Below are 16,504 nucleotides of genomic sequence, written 5' to 3'. Positions count from 1 at the left end.
CATGCAGCTCCTTGATGATGTGACTTTGACAAACTTTAGTTTTGATAAACTTGTAAAATAAGTTCGTTTTCTTTGGTGGCAAGATTTAGCGTTACTAATACTCTCTGAAATGTAAATGTGTAGGATATCTTTTGCAAAGATCTAGAAATCTTTAATACCTCTTAAAGTAAGCTTATTTTTATAGAAGTAAAGTCTGATTTTTTTTTTTTTTCATAAAAGACATCTTGTTAAGTCATTTATAAGGTGATCTAACTTTGGATGTGCTTATAGGCCCATGGGACGTGCATGTGCACAGTGATTTGGCAAAGGACCTAGGTTAGTGCTTGTGATGATCACTTCAGATTTTCATAATACTGGTTTCTTTAAGAATGGTTTGTTTGTAATTTTATTTATTTATTTATGTGTTTTTTTTTGGTAGATGAAAATGAAGTTGAAAGGCCAGAAGAAGAAAATGCCAGGTTAGTGAAATTTCTTGTTGGTGCTTATTGTGTGATACATTGGTTCCTATTAAATTGTCAGAATTATTTCTTTATAATCATTGGCTTGATTACAACATTTTGACTGAAGATTGGAAGACGTTGGATCCTTTAGAGTTTATTTCTATTTCAGGACCTAATCTTATGTTAATTCTGGTTTATTTGCTAGTAGCTTAGGGGACAAAGTTTTTGAAGCAAGGATTTGAATATTTTTCACTGTTAAGTGACTTTTTACACTTAAGTGGGCTCACTAGTATACAGTACAACCATTAGACTACTTAGAAAAAGTTTTAACTTAAAAGAAATTTTGTTTCAATAATAATCCTTTAACTGCTTTTACAATGAATATTTTTGATGGTGCAGTGCACTTTAGTTATAATTTCAATGTTTGTATTTATTTAAATTCCAAGTGGAATTAATAAATTTGTTGTAAGATTGATTCTCTGTTAGATTACTAGAAAGGTATGAATATCATTTACAGAACATATACAAGGAGCCAGAAACTTATTCTAAATTTTTTTTTCTTTAAATTGGCACCTGAGCTAACAACTGTTGCCAATCTTTTTTTGCTTTTTCTCCCCAACCCCCCCCCCCCCCCAGTACATAGTTGTGTATTTTAGTTGTAGGTCCTTCTGGTTGTGCTATGTGGGACGCCGCCTCAGCATGGATTACTGAACGGTGCCATGTCTGTGCCCAGGATCTGAACCGGCAAAATCCTGGGCTGCCAAAGCGGAGTGTGCGAACTTAACCACTCCCGCCACGGGGCTGGCCCCCTGCCAATCTTTCTTTTTTTTTAATTCTAAATTTTTGAACAACTTATGCATACAAGTACATGGATATGCTGACCAGGTGCCTTAGTGTAGTATAAGTGGGGAGGAGTAGTTAAAAAAAGAGCTTTTAAAGAATATTGTGTTTAAAAAGTGGAGGAAATACCACCTCACACCTTCTAGGATGGCTGTAATAAAAAAAAAACTGATAGTAACAGGTGTTGGTAAGGATGTGGAGAAATTGGAACCCTCATACACTGATGATAGGAATGTAAAATGGTGCAGCTACTTTGGAAAGCAGTCTGGCAGTTCCTCAGAAGGTTAAACAGAGCACACGACGCAGGAATTCTAGATATATACCTTAGAGAAATAAAAATACATCTGCCCAAAAACTTGTACATGAATGTTCATAGCAGCATTATTTGTAATAGCTAAAAAATGGAAATAACCCAAGTGTCCATCAAATAATGAATAGAGAGAGAAAATGTGGTATATCCATACAATAGAATACTATTTGACAGTATAACAAAGTACTGATGTGAGTTATAAAATGGATGAATCTTGAAAACATGCTAACTGAAGCCAATCGCAAAAGACTATAGTATGATTCTATTTTTATTAAATGTACAGAATAGGTAAATCCATAGAGACAGAAAGTAGTGGTTGCCAGGACTGAGGACAGAGGAAAATGGGGAGTGACTACTAATATATAAAGTTTCCTTTATATATTAGTGATGAAATAGGGGTGATGAAAATGTTCTGAAATTAAATAGTTGTGATGGTTTCACTATTCTGTAAACATACTAAAAACCAGTTACACACTTCAAATGAGTGGATTGTGTGGTATGTGAATTATATCTCAAAACTGTTCTTTAAAAAATTGAATGGAGGGAAGAAGTGAGAAGTGGACATAGGAATAGCTTAGAGGATACTGAAATTAGAGTATTCTTCCTCACTTAAAAATATCCCCTATATTGGAAGACATTTTTTTGTTTCACTCATTATTATATCATCTGAAAATTTTTTTTAAATTTTTATTGAGGTTATGATAGTTTACAGCCTTGTGAAATTTCACTTGTACATTATTGTTTGTCAGTCGTGTTGTAGGTGCACTACTTCACCCTTTGTGCCCACCCCCCAACCCCCCTTTCCCCTGGTAACCACAAATCTGTTCTCTTTGTCTACATGTTTAACTTGCACATCTGAGTGGAGTCATACAGAGATTGTCTTTCTCTATCTGGCTTATTTCACTTAACATAATTCCCTCAAGGTCCATCCATGGTGTTGTGAATGGGACGATTTTATCCTTTTTTATGGCTGAGTAGTATTCCATTTGTGTGTGTGTGTGTGTGTGTGTGTGTGTGTGTGTGTGTGTGTGTGTGTGTGTGTGTATACACCATATCTTCTTTATCTGATCATCAGTTGATGGACACTTTGTTGCTTCCACATCTTGGCTATTGTAAATAGTGCTGCAATGAACATAGGGGTGCATGGGTCTCTTTGAATTGCTGATTTCAAGTTCTTTGGATAGATACCCAGTAGTGGGATGGCTGGGTCTTATGTTATTTCCATTTGTAATTTTTTCAGAAATCTCCATACTGTTTTCCATAGTGGCTGCACCAGTTTGCATTCCCACCAGCAGTGTATGGGGGTTCCTTTTTCTCCACAACCTCGCCAACATTTGTTACTTTTTGTTTTGGTTATTTTTGTCATTCTAACGGGTGTAAGGTGATATCTTATTGTAATTTTGGTTTGCATTTCTCTGATGATCAGTGATGATGAACATCTTTTCATGTGCCTATTAGCCGTCTGTATATCTTTGGAGAAATGTCTGTTCATATCTCCTGCCCATTTTTTGATTGGGTTGTTTGATTTTTTTGTTGTTGAGTTGTATGAGTTCTTTATATATTATGGAGATTAATCCTTTGTCAGATGAATGACTTGCAAATATTTTTTCCCAATTAGTGGGTGGTCTTTTTGTTTCAATCCTGTTTTCCCTTGCCTTGAAGCAGCTCTTTAGTCTGATGAAGTCCCATTTGTTTATCCTGTCTATTGTTTCCCTTGTCTGAGAAGACATGGTATCCGAAAAGATTCTTTTAATACTGATGTCAAAGAGTGTACTGCCTATATTTTCTTCTAGAAGACTTATGGTTTTAGGTCTTAACTTTAGGTCTTTGATCCATTTTGAGTTTATTTTGGTGAATGGTGAGAAAGAATGGTCGATTTTCATTCTTTTACATATGGCTTTCCGGTTTTCCCAGCACCATTTGTTGAAAAGACTTTCTTTTCTCCATTGTATGCCCTCAACTCTTTTGTCAAAGATTAGCTGTCCATAGATGTGTGGTTTTATTTCTGGGCTTTCAATTCTGTTCCATTGATCTGTGCACCTGTTTTTGTACCAGTACCATGCTGTTTTGATTGCTGTAGCTTTGTAGTATGTTTTGAAGTCAGGGATTGTGATGCCTCCAGCTTTGTTCTTTTTTCTCAGGATTGCTTTAGCAATTCGGGGTCTTTTGTTGCTCCATATGAATTTTAGGATTCTTTGTTCTGTTTCTGTAAAGAATGTCCTTGGGATTCTGATTGGGATTGTGTTGAATCTGTAGATTGCTTTAGGTAGTATGGACATTTTAACTGTTTATTCTTCCAATCCATGTACATGGAATGTCTTTCCATCTCTTTATGTCACCATCCATTTCTTTTGGGAAAGTCTTGTAGTTTTCATTGTATAGGTCTTTCACTTCCTTAGTTAAATTCACCCCAAGGTATTTTATTCTTTTTGTTGGAATTGTGAATGGTATTGTGTTCTTGAGTTCTTTTTCTGTTAATTTGTTATTAGAGTATAGAAATGCTACTGCTTTCTGAAAGTTGATTTTATACTCTGCCACTTTGCTGTAGTTGTTGATTACTTCTAAAAGTTTTCCAATGGATTCTTTAGGGTTTTCTATATATAAGATCATGTCGTCTGCAAACAGCAAGTTTCACTTCTTCCCTCCCTATTTGGATTCCTTTTATTCCTTTTTCTTGCCTAATTGCTCTGGCCAAAACCTCCAGTACTACACTGAATAAGAGTGGGGACAGAGGGCATCCTTGTCTCATTCCTGTTTTCAGGGGGATGGCGCTCAGCTTTTGCCCATTGAGTATGATGTTGGCAGTGGGTTTGTCATATGTGGCCATTATTATGTTGAGGTAATTTCCTTCTGTCCCCATTTTGTTCAGAGTTTTTATCATAAATGGCTGTTGGATCTTGTCAGATGTTTTCTCTGCATCTGTTGAGATGATCATATGGTTTTTATTCCTCAGTTTGTTGATGTGGTGTATCACGTTGATTGATTTGCGGATGTCGAACCATCCCTCTGTCCCTGGTATGAATCCCACTTGATCATGATGTATGATCCTTTTGATGTATTGCTGAATTCGGGTTGCCAAAATTTTGTTGAGAATTTTTGCATTTATGTCATCTGAAATTTTATCATTTAGTTTTGAAATTTATATATCCAACCTAGTTTCTAACCCTAATCTCAGTTAACCACAGAGTTGGGATGTGTAGTTTATAATTATGAAAGTAATTATTTCTTTATACTGCATTTTTCAGTTGGTCAAGAAATTAATTGATAACGGTACAGATTCACAATCAAATACACGTTGTTTACGAGCTAATCTTTATTCCATTAATTTCTGTTTGTATCAGTAGTTGGCTACAATTCTCGAAACTTATTTTCTGATTGAGCATTCTTTGATTTTAATTCCTCAATACACAGCTTGGTTAAATTTATTGAAGAGAAGCCTTCTGCTTTCCTTGAGCATCACTGACAAAATATCTTTATATTCCTTATTAAAACTTTACTTGGAGAGCTAATAAGTTTATTTTGTCCTATGGTAAAGATCTATCCTTAAAATTTTATTTTTCTAGAAGTCTATAAGTTTATCATGTTTTCTAACATTTTAATGGTGATAGAGAATTAAAAATCTATTGGGGAAGAGTCCTCTGCGAAACCTGTGTTATAGTATCCAGCTTGGTACATCCTTGCATTGCCCTAACTGAGCTGAGTCTTTACTATTAGAGTTTTCCCCAGCTTCTTTGTGACTGGGTTAATTGTTAAAATCTCTTCTTTTTTTAACCATTGCATTAAACTGTCTCCAGTTTGTCATGTTTTGTCTATGCAAATTTTGGCTAAACATATGCTTTGTGACGTAAAAAGCTAGCTGAACTTGTTTCTAGCTACCTAGAAGCTTATTTAAGCAGGAGGTAAATATACTGAAGAATTATAGTTGTGTATTTATCATCTTGGGTCAAACAGTAGAACACTGAAAATGTAACAGATACATTTTTGGGTTTTGTCCTTCATTTTGCTTTATTTGGGGATTGTATTATAAAGTACCACTGTAGAGATTGAACTGACTTATACAGAAACTGCTTGATAGAAAGGGAAGTTTAGAAGAAATTAGCAAAAATCTAATAAAAAGAGCTTTGAACTATATCAACATCTGGACATTTTTCTTTGAAATGCTGCTAAATAATTGTGAGTTAGTTGCTTTATACTTCAATTTCCTTATCTATAAAATGAGGTTAAAGGTTAATTCCCACCATTGAAATTATAATTATTAAAAATATAAGGGGGCCGGCCCGGTGGCACAGCCATTAAGTTCACACATTCTGCTTCGGCAGCCTGGAGTTCTCTGGTTTGGATCCCCGCTGTGGATCTACACACCATTTGTCAAGCCATGCTGTGGCAGGCATCCCACATATAAAGTAGAAGAAGATGGGCACAGATGTTAGTTCAGGGCCAATCTTCCTTAGAGGGGGAAAAAATATATAAGACACCAATTACACTGTAGTACTAAAAGTTTTATTTGATGGTTAATGGCCATATGCTTGAGTCTCATGTGAGAATAAAAATATTTTATTGTTATATATCAATTTTGTTGTAACAGGGCAAATTCAGTTATTAACTGGCCTTAAAAAAGTAGTTTTTTAATGCATCAAAATTAGGTCTGGAGCTCCTTATTGGTATCAAATTGGAAGGCAGTCTTACATTAAGATAAGTTTTAAATCTTCTTTTAGTATTTCTTATACAACAAAGAACATTCCACAAGAAACAGAAAACCAGGAAGAAGCATGCATGTTAACTGAATATAGAAAGACAATGTGATCATACCACAAATCTGAGTTCCTTGGAAACTGTGTGTTACATCATCCTTGGCAGTTACAGTAGTACCTGGCACATAGTGGATGTTCCATGAAGATTTAGGATAAGTAAAATTAATTAAGTGTGATGCATGTTTTAAAAATGTAAAAGAACTCAAATTATATACTACTGTCAAATTTCAAATTTGATATTAATAAATTGTGGAGGCAATTCCATTCTACTTGCAATGTTGAGTATGTGTTTTTATGCAAGGCATTATGAATAGTGGAATAAGACAGGCAGTTTTTATCATTTTCTACCAGGCAGTGGAGACAACACTTTTAGGAAACTATCAGGCATAGCTTAAAAATACTAGTATACTCTATCTGTACTTCTGAAAAGTAATACCAGACATGTGCGCTTATTTTTGTTTGTAGTGCTAATCCTCCATCTGGAATTGAGGATGAAACTGCTGAAAACGGCGTACCTAAACCGGTAACATAAGGCTTTGAAATCCAGTTACTTCCCTGTTTCAAATCTTTCCCATTCGCTTAGGAGGAAAACCAAAAGTTAACATGACTTTCAGTCTTTCATGATCTGGCCCTGTCTTCTATCTTCTACCTTATCTGGTGCCATCAAAATCATAGCGATAAGGAGAAGAAATCGTGGGAAGAGACTTCAGATGAAATAGACCATGTGCACAGGCTTGATGTTCATTGCTTTCAAGGAAATGAATGGTGGCAGATCAACCAAATAGTGAGCCTGATTTTCAAAGCAAATATTGACTCCCACAACCCAAGTTTGATTGTCATAGATTTTTAGCACATTTTTTAAACGTAAGTGACATCTGACCTCATGCTTGTTAAAAGTGGTGTTTTGGGGAGTTGAACATGTAATTGGTCCTATGTTTATTTTAATATTCTAATCCTGCAAAAAGGGAATTGTTATTTTGTGAGCTTGAACTTCTGTACAGAAAAGTATTTTTGCCTAGATAATCTACTTTTTTTATTTGCTATTATGTGACTAAGCACAAAATAGCCTTTTAGAGCCAAAATAAAACCTTCATAAATGGCCCTACTTTTACTCATAGAAACGAACTATTCCCTCAACTGTTTGCATGCAGGGCATCTTCTGGGTATAAATGAAGGCCAGGAATAAGTGAGCTGCTCCTTTACTATTTGCTGGTTTTTAACCATAACGCCACGATTCTTGCAATTAATTGTTTTCCTCTTAACCGTTGTATTCTTTTTGCCAAGAACTCCTCAAATACTTATTTTTCATAATTTTGTCCTCTGGATATCTTATCTTAGTCCATTGCTTTAGATGCTTTTTGCAAGAGGAGCAGTTATAAATAATAGGAAAAATGTACCTGAGGTGTGGGGCTGGCCTGGTGGCATAGTGGTTAAGTTCACACACTCTGCTTAGGCAGCCTGAGCTTCACGGGTTTGGATCCTGGGCGCAGACCTACGCACTGCTTGTCAAGCCTTGCTGTGGCAGGTGTCTAAAATAGAGGAAGATGAGCACAGATGTTAGCTCAGGGCCAATCGTCCTCAGCAAAAGGAGGAGGATTGGAGGCCAATGTTAGCTCAGGGCTAATCTTCCTCAAAATTAAAAAAAAAAATAACCTGAGACGTTATTTACAAAAAGATAATCCTGATAAAAGGTGTTATTTCACATTCTTACCCCTTTTTATCATGTAAAACATCAAAGTTGTAAATGAGTTGAAATAGGTAGCAATACTATGAGCTTGTAACTCTTTTCTCTAAAACTAGCTAAAAAAACACAAAATGGTTACTTTTTTAGTTATTTGTATGAGATATTGAAATGGATTATTGAATATATTTTATAATTGTTTATGTTGGTTTAGAAAGTGACCGAGACTGAAGATGATAGTGATAGTGACAGTGATGATGATGAGGATGATGTTCATGTCACTATAGGAGACATTAAAACGGGAGCACCACAGTATGGGTAAGTTATTTTTAACTAATGATTATGTGCCTAAATCAAAGGTACTGTGCTTATATCAAACCATTAGTAGTTTATTCTATTGTCTTTACATTTTTCTATCTTACCGTGATATGAAAGAACGCTTTTAAAATTTCACCATGAGTTTCTAAGAGAGTGGATCTTTAAAAGTTCTCATCACAAGAAAAAAAAGTTCATAACTATGTGGTGATGGGTGTTAATTCTTGTAATCATTTTTCAATTTATACATACATCAAATCATTATGTTGTACCCCTAAAATTAATACAATGTTATATGTCAGTTATATCTCATGATAAAAAGGGATGTGACCTTGGAAATATTTCTTTCCTAAAGATAATTAGGTAAAGTTACATGAAAGCAGCAGTTTTTGATTTCTAAAGTTAACGTGTTTTTATAAATGAATTGAGTACTACAAATTCTTTACTTAGAAAACTGTAGATTGCAGTTTTCATCTGTATTGTCCTTCCATTTTATTGCTTATCCAAACCTGAGGTTAGATTTTTAATTTTTTGTCCAGTAAAAATAATATCAAAAGTATTTCCTATTGCTCCTCATAGTGTATTTTTCAAGTTGTTAATTATCCTGTAGGCTTTTTAGACCAATATGTTATCTGAAGTTTTGTAGTCCATAAAACTGATCAAGTGAATGGACTGTCATTGACTCACTGAGCACATAAAGAATCTTACAGAAAGTTTGGAAGGGAATGTATTAAGGTACAAATTGTGATTTTGTTATGGTGGTAGAATAAGAGTCAATATTTTTTCCATGTTTTTCAGATTGGATATATAATGTGGTAGTTGTGCATTGGGAACATAAACTTTTCATTAATTGTGCTATAGTTCATTAAGTTGCCTTATCTGGAATCAACCAATATTTACATAAATACTTTTGAATATTTTATTTTTTCAGTAGAGCCATTTTTTCAAAAGTTATTTATTTCAGGAAGCTTAAAGGTAATCAGTATTTGTTGTAGTCAGTTTTGCATTATAATAATGACTGCCTATGTAATTTTAAAACCCCAGCAACTTTTCAGGGAGCAGGGTTGAAAAAAGACTAAATTATTCATGTAAAGGTACATAACTCTTCATGTTCTCCTCATCCTCACTTAAGTAATTAGTATTGGGCTTATAATACAACACTAGTAGGCCTTTATGCTAATAGGCCTTTACCATCTACATTATGCAAAAGAAACACTTTAATGTAACGCTGTAATAATCATTGCATGTATAATAAATGCTGTTACATAAAGTTATTTACAAATATAGAACAGTTAAGGCAAATAGTGACTTTTTTAATTATTAATACAACCAGTTTTTGGTGGGAATTGCATGCAAATATTACATGCACAGACTCCCATAGTACTTTATCTGAAGTTTATTTCTTATAGCAATTTCTAGTTTGATGAATTGTAGTTATGTTTGGATGAGTTTATCGCCTTTAGACTTAAGAGTAGAAAGCATAGTTTATGAATTTTCTTATTCCTCACATTGCCTTACATGTAGTAAGTATTCAGTAAATGTTTATTGACTAAACAGACTGCATGTTAAAAACCCAATCATCTTTGAACGGTTTTCCTCAATATTTGACTAGGAAAATTTTCAAATATTCAGAAAAGTTAAAGGAATTGATATGCGAACACCCATTTATCTGTCACCGAGAATATACAATTTACATTTTGCTATGTTTGCTTTATCACATATATATAAATACCATCTATCCATGCCTTTATTTATCAATCCGTGTATTTTTTATGTGTTTTTTAATGCATTTCAAAGTAAGTTACAGATCTTTCTAAAGGGTATAAAGCTTATTTAACCTTGATATCTCAAAATGTATCCTTTGAAAACTGAAAGAAAGCCAGTGAGAAAATAAAATTTGATGAATGTTTACTTTGTGCACAGCATTTTCAGAAGTAAATTTAAAGAGCAAGTTGTGTTCAGGGAACAATAGTGAATTGGTTTATTGTAAGCTGTTAGGAAGTACGAAATAGCATTTTTTTAGGTAACATACTTTTGTCAGAAAATTCATCTTATCTATAAGTAAGCTATGAAGAAAAGCAAATCTTAGAGTAGGAATAATTTGTATAGAGAGGTGGTTTCTTAGCTGTATCTTTGAGATTTATTTATCCATCCACTCAGTAAATACTTTTTAAAGACTGTTTGTCTGGAACTGTATTAATTGATGATGGGAATATGAAAAATAATAAAACAGTCCTTATTTACCAGAAGTAAGAGGAAAACAGACGTGAGGAAATACTTTGAGTGTAGTATAAGTGCTAGAATGGAAACATGTACAAAGCGATTTGAAAGCTTTAAGAGAGTTGCTAGAAGTTGACAGGTGTCGAAGAGAACATCCCAGAGGAGGTAAGATTGAACTTCTTTGGATAATTCTTAAGATAGAAGGAAGAGGACTGATGATTCAGGCAGAGGGCGCTACTTAGATGTAGTGGAAGCATGGCTAGGAGGAACCACATGACTGGAGGATAAGGTAGATGAGAAAGGATGATTGAAACCACTTAAGGAGGGAGTTAAGACTTTTTACAATGTCATCACAGAACCTTCGAAGATTTAGGCAGGTCAGATTATTTGAAAAGGTAACTAACAGCAGTAGTTGAGATGCACTAGATAGAAATTAGTAGATTTAAAGTAATTGTCCACATGAGATGGTAATCCAACCTAAGCCAGCAGCAGTAGAGGGATGGAGGGGAAAATAAGATATATTTGAGTGAATAATAACTAGAAATAACATGGGTAACTGGTTGGTTGCAGATGGAGAGGGAGATAAAGGACTCAATGACTTAAAGGTTTCTAGAGCAGTTTATTGAGTACGTAAGTATGTTACTATGCATGGATAATGTGGAAGGAGCAAGTTAGAATAAATTTTTTTGATGCATATATTTTGAAGTTCCATTAGACACCCAAGTATGTAAGATCTAGCACCTAGAGAAGTCTGAGACCTTGTGGGGGTCTATTGGACAGTATCAGATTTGCTTAAGTACAATTTTCCAGATAGGTAACCTTCTCTACAGACAATGCAAAGGCTTGGTGGCTTTAAAAAGGAAATGTGATGTTTAAAAGGCAGAATGAGGAAGGGAGAGTGGCTAAGTGGGAAACAAAGAAGTTCATTTATTGAACTCATGGCTAAGCCTTTCATAAATACTGTTTTATCCTTTAGCAGTCCTGTAAGACCGTTTAGAGAAATTCCTTGATTTTTGTACAGTTGATTTTCAAACGGCTAGAACTTTTGTATATCATGTATAGATACCCCAAAAATGCCTTTGCTGTGATGTATTTAGATTGTTCAAGGGTAAGCATCATGGGACAGGAACCATATTTGTCTAGCTCCTCATTCTCTCTCGTTAGCCTAGAACTCTGTCTCATGTGTTTTTGGTGCTGAAGCAGTTATTAAATGAATTAATTAGTCAGTGAGATGATTAAACATTTCAAGTTGGTAATGATAGTGCTGCTTGACAGTAACCGTTCAATTTGTGCTGTTTCATACTTTTACAGTTATAGCAATGGCCCATTATACAATTATTTGAATATTTTATTACATTTATCCTTTTTTTAAGCAGAAAACAGAAAAATGATAGGTCTAATGTAAGTGAATAACCTAAGTCTCATAAATTTAGTACATTGGCGACAAAAGATGGAAGTCATTAGGCAGATCAAAAACAATGAATCTTTACAAGTCCAGTTGATGAAACTTGTGAGGGTAAGGAACCAAATGAAATAACAACGTAAGGTGAGAAATATATCACTGAAAACGTTGTCCATAACTTGAGGTCTTGCTAATATCTTTTTGCTCTGTGAGAATCAAGCCTTCTTCCTTACCCACTCCCCTGTATCTCCTTCTCCCTAATCTCTGTGATAATGTTTAAGTCTATTTTGGTTAGTATATTTGATGTTCTTACTCATATACGAGATTGCATTCTGTAGAAAAGTAAGGAACTGTCTATAAATGCATATTACAGAAAATTTGTACAAGGTCCATGGAGCCTTAAATAACTTGGCCAAGGTTACATAACTAATAATAGAGAAAAATTGTATTTGAAACTCGGTCTCTCTGACTCCAGATTTTGTTTTTTTTCTCTACCACATGTGTATTACGCTACATTAAAAAAAAATATAGCTCACTTTTTTCAAATGTGTACATTCATGTAAACACAACCCACATCAAGATAGGGAACATTACTACCATTTTAGAAACTTCCGTCTTGTTTCCTCTCAGTCATTAACCACCAACCGCCACCAAACACTGTTCTGCCTTCACCCTGTATTTATTTTTGAATTTCATGTAAATGAATTCATGTTATGGACACAAGTACTCCATGGGTATTTGAAAGAGGATTTATCAACCATATCAAATGGAGGAAGTACTAAAAGGAGATCACTGGATTTGGGAACAAGGTAGAGAAATTTCATTCTTGCAGGATTTTTGTATGTTGAATAACTAGGAGACAAGGAAATGAAGACAAGACATTAATTATTCTTCCCTTCCCAGCCAAATTTCTTGTAAAGTTTGTTACAATGGGATATTGAGTTAGTGGCAGGTAGGGTTTTGAGATGGAAAACAGGTCAGACTTCTGAAAACTACTTGTTTTTATCTTTTATTGAGCAAGTGACAGATCTTTAGAATTAGTTTAAAACATTTTCTAAAATGTGTGAGCCAGTGTCAGTCTATCCACTTACTATGTGGGTATAATTTATTTGTACACATTGAATATATTGCTGTTGTTAAGTTTCTCAGGATAATTTTTATTATTTTGCGTTTAGGAGTTATGGTACAGCACCTGTAAATCTTAACATCAAGACAGGAGGAAGAGTTTATGGAACTACAGGTAAAATTTGTATTAGCTGTTACAGCTCAACCAAAAAGAGCAATTTTTGACCATATATCAGGGAGATGGGCGAACTTTTTCTGGGCTACATCATAAGTATTTTAGGCTGTGTAGGCCACATAGGGTTCCTGTCACTTGATTTGTTTGGGGTTTTTTTTTTTACTTGTTTGTTTTGTAACCTTTTTTTTTTTTTTTTTTAAAGATTTTATTTTTTTTATTTTTTTTTCCTTTTTCTCCCCAAAGCCCCCCGGTACACAGTTGTATACTCTTCGTTGTGGGTCCCTCTAGTTGTGGCATGTGGGACGCTGCCTCAGCGTGGTCTGATGAGCAGTGCCATGTCCGCGCCCAGGATTCGAACCAACGAAACACTGGGCCGCCTGCAGCAGAGCGCGCGAACTTAACCACTCGGCCACGGGGCCAGCCCCTGTTTTGTAACCTTTTAAAAGGTAAAAACCTGTCTTAGCTGACAGGCTGGACAAAAACAGTGATTTAAAATATGAAAGTTAGCAACTTTTTATTGGTGCAGAAATCCCTTATTCTAAGTAACATTAGTATCCCTAATCTCTCTATCCAGTTTGTCTTACAGCTACACCATAAAGTTTGACCTCACCTTTTATTTATGGTAAACATTAATGATTTGTTTGGAACCATTGCCATATTTAGTGCTAGCAATAGTAAAAAGGTGTCAGTGTTTTCTGTTTGTCTATGGTATCTCTCAGCTTTTTGTTGCTGTAGCTCCTTCACCATTTTGCAATTTTATAAAATAGGAACAAAAGTCAAAGGGGTAGACCTTGATGCACCCGGAAGCATTAATGGAGTTCCACTCTTGGAGGTGGATTTGGATTCTTTTGAAGATAAACCATGGCGTAAACCTGGTAAGATTATCGTGGATTATATCAATTTCGAAAGATTTTTAATATAAACAGTCATTAGAAAAGTATTTTTCAGCATCAATTTAGAATATTATTTTTTTAATGTTATTTTTGTTGTCTTAAACACATGATGAGTAATAATGACCTGTATTATTAAATCTTACTGGTGGCCTAGCATTATATAAAAGTAGATTTGCATATTGTTTTATTATGATGTCATTTCTAAAGGAAATAATTTGGTCAAAGATTTTTATAGTCCCGTTTTATGATGGTAATTGGGAGAGCTGGTAAGATTAGAAGGACTGATAAGACTAACAGAACTCTAAATTTATATTTTTATAGTTTGTTATATTTTATATGCTGCATGAAAATAGAATTGAAATACTTGTACACTAAAAATGTGTTTTGTCTTTAGGTGCTGATCTTTCTGATTATTTTAATTATGGGTTTAATGAAGATACCTGGAAAGCTTACTGTGAAAAACAAAAGAGGATACGGATGGGACTTGAAGTTATACCAGTTACCTCTACTACAAATAAAATTACGGTAATTAGTAAACATTCCAAAATATCCCAGCCTGTTCTACTGTCCCAATTTTACTCCCCAAATAAATCACTTTTTCCCTATAAAGGTGGTTAAATGCTATATGATAGTTTAAAAATTCCATTCTTTTTACTATGTTTGTTTTTTCCCTTCCTTCCCTTTCAGAGTTTCATATTAATGATTATCTGATGTTCTTAGTTTCAAGTCACAGACTAGCTCCAGCTAGTTTGTCTTTATATGGCCTATCAATTAAAAATTATGTGGTATCTTAATGGGGAATATGTTATTTAACTTAGGCCGAAGACTGTACTATGGAAGTTACACCAGGTGCAGAGATCCAAGATGGCAGATTCAATCTTTTTAAGGTGAATTTTAGTAAATTATCCTTGGTTGCTCTCATTTTTTGTTCTTGAGTCTGCTCCCATACCACTACTCAAGGGATGAAATTAAAGTGGAAATAGCTATCTTTTTTCCAAACCTTCAGCTTCCTGGTGACTTACAAATTTGCTGATTGTTGTATCTTCACTTTTGCAAGCATGTGGATTTATACTCTATTTTACTAACAAATGCTGAGTAAAACTGTTCTTGCTTTGTGTCGTGATTTTATTTTGAGTCATAGTATGTGTTTGTTTGTAGGGTATAAAAGTTCGTACCAACAGACTAAACTCTATTGTGGATCATGCTGTAATCTTTATCAGAATTGGAGACTTATTTTTCCTAGTTTTCTTTTAAATGATAAGGAAGATGGCATACTGCTTATTATCTGTGTGACACAACACATTGGTGTAATGTCTCTTGTGGTTTAAGGTATCTGAAGAATCTTAGGCAGTCTTTGAGGGTCTCTAAGAAAGACTCAGCAGAACAGGATAAAGCCAATGGTTTTTTAAATGAATACTTAAAAGGAGTAGGTTTAGTGAGGGACTTGCAGATTGACACTACCACTTGGGTATCAAGTCTTTCTTCTGGCTTCTCCATTCCATATGATCACACACCTGGTCCAAAGAACAGTATTATATTTTTACATAGCAGCCTACAAACTTGTCTCAAAACCTGATTTGTACTCTTCTTCGTTTCCCTTAATTCTTGTGTTGAGTGACACTGGGATGAAGACTGGGAGTGGCTTTTGGATTGGGTTGTATACTCAGGGAACTTTTGTGGGCAGGAGCTTTTCTGTGCCCCTTTTGGGACTGCAGCCCTGTCCACCAAAATACTGCCTTATGCAATGCATGTGCTATATCCGCAGATGTAGCCGCTCTGCTGGACACAGTTCTGTATAGAGAACTTAATTTTAATTTACATCCTTCTTTGGGTAAGTATTTGGTTCTTGTTCTGCTGTAAATATTTTGAAAGTGTGTGATGATGTCTATCCTATTTTAAATCGTCCTCAGGTTCTTTTTGGTGATATCTGTGTAGTTAGGCATTGAATATATTGTATACATGATTATAATGAATAGATAGAAAAGTTTTCTTGATGATGAAATAGTTAGTTTGCAGGGTTGCTTTTTATTTTATTCTAACGGGAATGAGAACTCCTTTTGTAAACTACCACCTCCTGTATACTTCATCTGTTTGCAGTAGACTTCTAAAACTAAAGAATAAAAAAACTGCTAGGGGCTGGTCTCTTATTAAAGGTAGCCATCATGAATGAGTTTTTTATCAAAAAATTGTTTTGAGCTTTCTTGTGGTTATATGAGAAGTCATTGTTCTCTTCTGCTTATTTGATTCTGAATGAATACGGACTTGAATTTGACAAATGTAGTTCAATGGTTTTTCTTGCCTTGATAACATGCTTAAATATTACTCATCCAGTTAGGAATACTGATTTGGGAACAGGGTATTTTAATAATGTGTGTGGCTCACATGTTTTCTTTATGGATATTGTGGTCTGAG

General features: G+C 34.6%; 1 protein-coding gene across 39 annotated transcripts in view; it reads left to right on the top strand.

Annotated features, from left to right (window-relative positions):
• FIP1L1 (factor interacting with PAPOLA and CPSF1) overlaps nt 1-16,504 on the top strand; it is a 75,436-nt gene that overhangs the window by 1,244 nt on the left and 57,688 nt on the right. For 10 of the 39 annotated variants that reach the window (XM_014853506.3, XM_014853503.3, XM_044765986.2 and 7 more), the window contains exons 2-8: nt 271-315; nt 419-458; nt 6,807-6,864; nt 8,237-8,340; nt 13,135-13,199; nt 13,967-14,074; nt 14,487-14,617. In XM_014853506.3, coding sequence (XP_014708992.1) covers nt 271-315; nt 419-458; nt 6,807-6,864; nt 8,237-8,340; nt 13,135-13,199; nt 13,967-14,074; nt 14,487-14,617 — 551 coding nt within the window. Of the gene's footprint in view, nt 1-270; nt 316-418; nt 459-6,806; nt 6,865-8,236; nt 8,341-13,134; nt 13,200-13,966; nt 14,075-14,486; nt 14,618-14,910; nt 14,980-16,504 lie in introns of all 39 variants that reach the window. The other 29 variants (XM_014853508.3, XM_044765990.2, XM_044765981.2 and 26 more) reach the window with 4 other exon arrangements.

This window comes from Equus asinus, chromosome 3 (genome assembly GCF_041296235.1).
Source record: "Equus asinus isolate D_3611 breed Donkey chromosome 3, EquAss-T2T_v2, whole genome shotgun sequence".
Classification (NCBI taxonomy): domain Eukaryota; kingdom Metazoa; phylum Chordata; class Mammalia; order Perissodactyla; family Equidae; genus Equus; species Equus asinus.
The sequence above is the reverse complement of the archived record's forward strand: the minus strand, read 5'-3'. Positions and strand labels throughout refer to the sequence as shown.